Source organism: Eurypyga helias, unplaced genomic scaffold (genome assembly GCF_000690775.1).
Source record: "Eurypyga helias isolate BGI_N326 unplaced genomic scaffold, ASM69077v1 scaffold21814, whole genome shotgun sequence".
NCBI classification, from domain to species: Eukaryota; Metazoa; Chordata; class Aves; order Eurypygiformes; family Eurypygidae; genus Eurypyga; species Eurypyga helias.
In genome coordinates this window covers 1704-2880 of record NW_010247142.1, presented here as the reverse complement: position 1 = coordinate 2880, position 1177 = coordinate 1704, and the positions used below count along the sequence as shown (strand labels likewise).

Sequence of the window (1177 nt, the reverse complement as noted above, 5' to 3'; positions counted from 1 at the left end):
CCCTGGGGCGAGCCGGGACCGATCAGGGGGACACGCCGGGTGGGGAGACACCAGCCGGGTCCCCGCGTGGGCACCGAGGACCGGGCAGCATCTCACCAGCCACCGCGGCGGCCTCCCCCGGGTCTCGCCCTGGGTGCTCTCCCTCCCAGGGTCTGGACCGGAGCCAGCAGAGCCTGGAGGCCATCTTTGCCCTTCGGGAGCTGATCTGCCTCAAAGACCCGGCGCTGCTCAGCCTGGAGGTGCTGGGCTTCATCACCAAGTACCCCGACGCCAGGTAGGGAGCTCTGCTCTCCCGCGAGACGCGGTGGGCACGTGTCCTGCTTGGGCTGGGCCCCGCAAGGTTACGCTGCAGAGCAGGCAGAGACCTGGGCTTCTTCCCCCTCCTGCCTGAGGTTTCCCATCCCATGCTCCAGATTTGAGGGGTTCTTGCAAAGTCCCAGAGGGCAAAGATGTAAAGACAAAAGCAGCTCTGCCGTGGCACTCACCCATCTGTACCCGGTGGGCAAACAAAGCGGGAGAAATCACAAACGTCAGAATTGGCCACACCCCGTGAAACGCCAGAACCAAAATCACAAGTTTTGAGGGGTTATTTTCAGTTTTGAGGGTTTATTTTCAAGCGAATTTTCACATGTGGCTGCTGCAAAGAGCCACCTCCACCCGAGCCTCAGCTCAGCTTCTCTGGGTCACGGGGGGTTGTGGGACGCGATGCCAGGGCCGGTGCCATGGCCCATCAGCGCCCGGGCTCACCCTTTGCTCTCTGCCCAGCGACGAGCACATCTCCACCTTGCTGGATCTGCGGGGCGACGTCTCCAAGGAGGTGCGGCACGTGGTGCTGGAAATGATGGCGCAGCACCCCCAGACCCTCCCCGAGAGCTACCGGCCCATCTTCAGCACCATCCTGGTCCCCGCGCCGGAGCTGCCCTTCTGCCTGCGCAAGGGCAAGTGCGCCTGACGCGGCACCCCACAGCCTGCTCCCCACTCCCCCCACGGACCTACGCACCGCACAGGACATCTGGGCGTGGGGGGAGAACGGAGGTGGCACGTGGCATCCCCTACGCGCAGCACTTTGCGCTGGGGACAGGCTGGATACGTGCCGTCCTCCTCCGGTCTTGCCTCGCTGGGACGACTGTCCCCTGCAGGCTCCAGCTCCTGGGTCAGGAGAAAACGCACCCACGGC

At 64.6% G+C, this 1177-nt stretch overlaps 1 protein-coding gene across 1 annotated transcript in view; it reads left to right on the top strand.

The window, feature by feature from the left end:
* EXOC3L1 (exocyst complex component 3-like 1) overlaps positions 1 to 952 on the top strand; it is a gene marked incomplete at its 5' end in the record, with an annotated part of 7602 nt that extends 6650 nt beyond the window's left edge. The window contains 2 exon segments of the mRNA XM_010150652.1: positions 150 to 274; positions 766 to 952. Coding sequence (XP_010148954.1) covers positions 150 to 274; positions 766 to 952 — 312 coding nt within the window.
* Positions 953 to 1177: the final 225 nt, after the last annotated feature.